The 2109-nt window shown below is 42.8% G+C and overlaps 1 protein-coding gene across 1 annotated transcript in view; it reads right to left on the bottom strand.

Moving 5' to 3' along the window:
* Nucleotides 1-2109, bottom strand: part of PNP (purine nucleoside phosphorylase) — an 11772-nt gene that overhangs the window by 7859 nt on the left and 1804 nt on the right. Inside the window, exon 2 of the mRNA XM_011976172.1 lies at nt 845-1014. Within this exon, the coding sequence (XP_011831562.1) occupies nt 845-1014 (170 nt within the window). The remainder of the gene's footprint in view (nt 1-844; nt 1015-2109) is intronic.

The following is a 2109-nucleotide window of genomic DNA, read 5'->3' as shown; positions in this document are numbered from 1 at the left end:
AGCGCAAAGATAACTCCCCACAGACATAACAGCCATTATTACCACTCCCTTATCTGGCAATCTCTTCTAATAGATGGTCAACCTATCCCTTAGGGAATGGGAGAGGGACCAGAACCAAGAGGAAGAGCTGAGGAATTCTCAAAGATAGAGGAGCTTAGGCAAAAAAAACCAAAATGAAACAAAAACAGTAATAAAGTTGACATAGGAAACCCAAGTGGAGTATAAAAAATAAACATGTTGATAAGCTTAAAAAAATTAACCCCCTTATCGTTTAATGCAGTGCCCTTCTCACTGGGGGTAGGAGTGGCCAATGGAGCCAACGTCACTACTATCTCCCTTAAAGAAGTATGCCCTTCATACACCCTCTCTTAATGTTTCCCACACCTTCCCCCTCTGCTCTCCCAGTCTTGTTTCAAAGGGTTTAAAAAAATAGCTATTAAAAGTCTTTTCCTGCTGTCAGGTCTTAAAAAAAATTCTTAACTCTCCAGGGAAAAGAAGAAAGAAATCTTAAAAATTAATAAATAAACCAACAGAAGTTAGTTATTTGAGAAATTAAGTAAACCAAATAAATGACCCTTGCCCTTTACTTGGCCCCTGTCACCTGGCCCTCTTCTAAGTCTTAGTCTCAGTCCACTGACACACACATGCCCTGTCTCTTGTGGGATGTCTGCTAGAGGAATCTCCTGAGTCATTCTGACTCACGGTGGGCTTTTCTCCTCTCTTACAACATTTGTCTTCAGTGAAATGCTAGGTCAAGGAGTAGAAACGTTGGCCTCCTTGGTTGTGTCCCACAGAATTCCAATAACATCCCTCAGTCCCATTCCCCGCTTTCACTTGTCAGTACCTGTACTTTGGGGAAAGTTGGGGATTTCACTGTAGTCAAAGATCTGGGCCTGAGTTAATTTATCAGTCAGACCTCCTAATCCAGAACCACAGATTATTGCAACTTGAGGTCGGTGCTTAGTGTGAGACAGAAGCCATTCTGCAGTGTTCTTATAATCTTCATATGTGTATCTAGGGGAGAAAAAACATCAAGGTGAATTCTGCTCCCATTCCAAGGGCATCACAGACAAATGACCTTCGGTGCAAAAAGGCTGGCAGGTACACTGAGGCAGCAGGGACAGAGAAGTTGGCACAGAGGGAGAGGCCATACTATGCTCACCCATCTACTCAGCCACCCTTCTTTCTGAATCAAGCCCACTACAAGTCTGATATGAAACTCCCTCCATTCCAGAGCCTGGCAAAAATTAATAAAGCCTGTTTCTACTAACAGACCCAACTCCAGTGTTGGATTTACTGAACACTGGCAAGTTGCATACTTATCCTTATGACAAAGGTTTAGAGAGGAAGGGATCAGAGTCTACAGGGAAGTGCAATGAAATAATCAAATTAGGGTGGGTAAAAGGGCTTGACCAGGAGGGAGCCCAACAAGAGTACTCAAAATAGGATTAAGCCCTTCCTGAGGGTGGTGACCACCTAGTAAAATTCCCCTTATTACCTTACCTATTCCCCAAAGACATTCAAAATGTAATTAAGACCAACTACCATGAAGGCAGGGATAAACTCAGATTTCCTTTTGAACCCTCATCCCTCCAGTTCCTTCCTCAGCCAAAGACTTAAGGGCTACATTTTTTTTTTTTTTCAAACCAATAAAACACAATGAGAACACACCTGGTAGAGGTCTACATACCATTCTTAGCTCCCCAGATCACAAAGGGGTTAATTCCAGACAAGAAACTAGATAAGCTGCTGTACAAAAAAGCAGACCCAGTCCACAGTACTGGTTGTCAAAAGGTTAAACCAGGACTGACTACACTAATTCTCAGCAGACGCTTGTTAGAAAGACAGATTCTGGCACTCCAGCCTGGTGACAGGGTGAGACCCTATATAAAAAACAAAAAACAAAACAAAAAACAAACCAAAAAACGGATTCTGAAGCCCATGTAATTTTGATGTTAAAACCAGGTTTAGGGGCCAGGCACGGTGGCTCATGCCTGTAATCCCAGCACTTTGGGAGGCCGAGGCGGGTTCACGAGGTCAGGAGATTGAGACCATCCTGGCTAACACGGTGAAACCCCGTCTACTAAAAATACAAAAAAAAAAAAAAAA

The sequence above is a fragment of the Mandrillus leucophaeus genome, unplaced genomic scaffold (assembly GCF_000951045.1).
Source record: "Mandrillus leucophaeus isolate KB7577 unplaced genomic scaffold, Mleu.le_1.0 Scaffold163, whole genome shotgun sequence".
In the NCBI taxonomy this organism is placed as follows: Eukaryota; Metazoa; Chordata; class Mammalia; order Primates; family Cercopithecidae; genus Mandrillus; species Mandrillus leucophaeus.
This window is presented reverse-complemented; position numbering and strand designations above follow the sequence as displayed.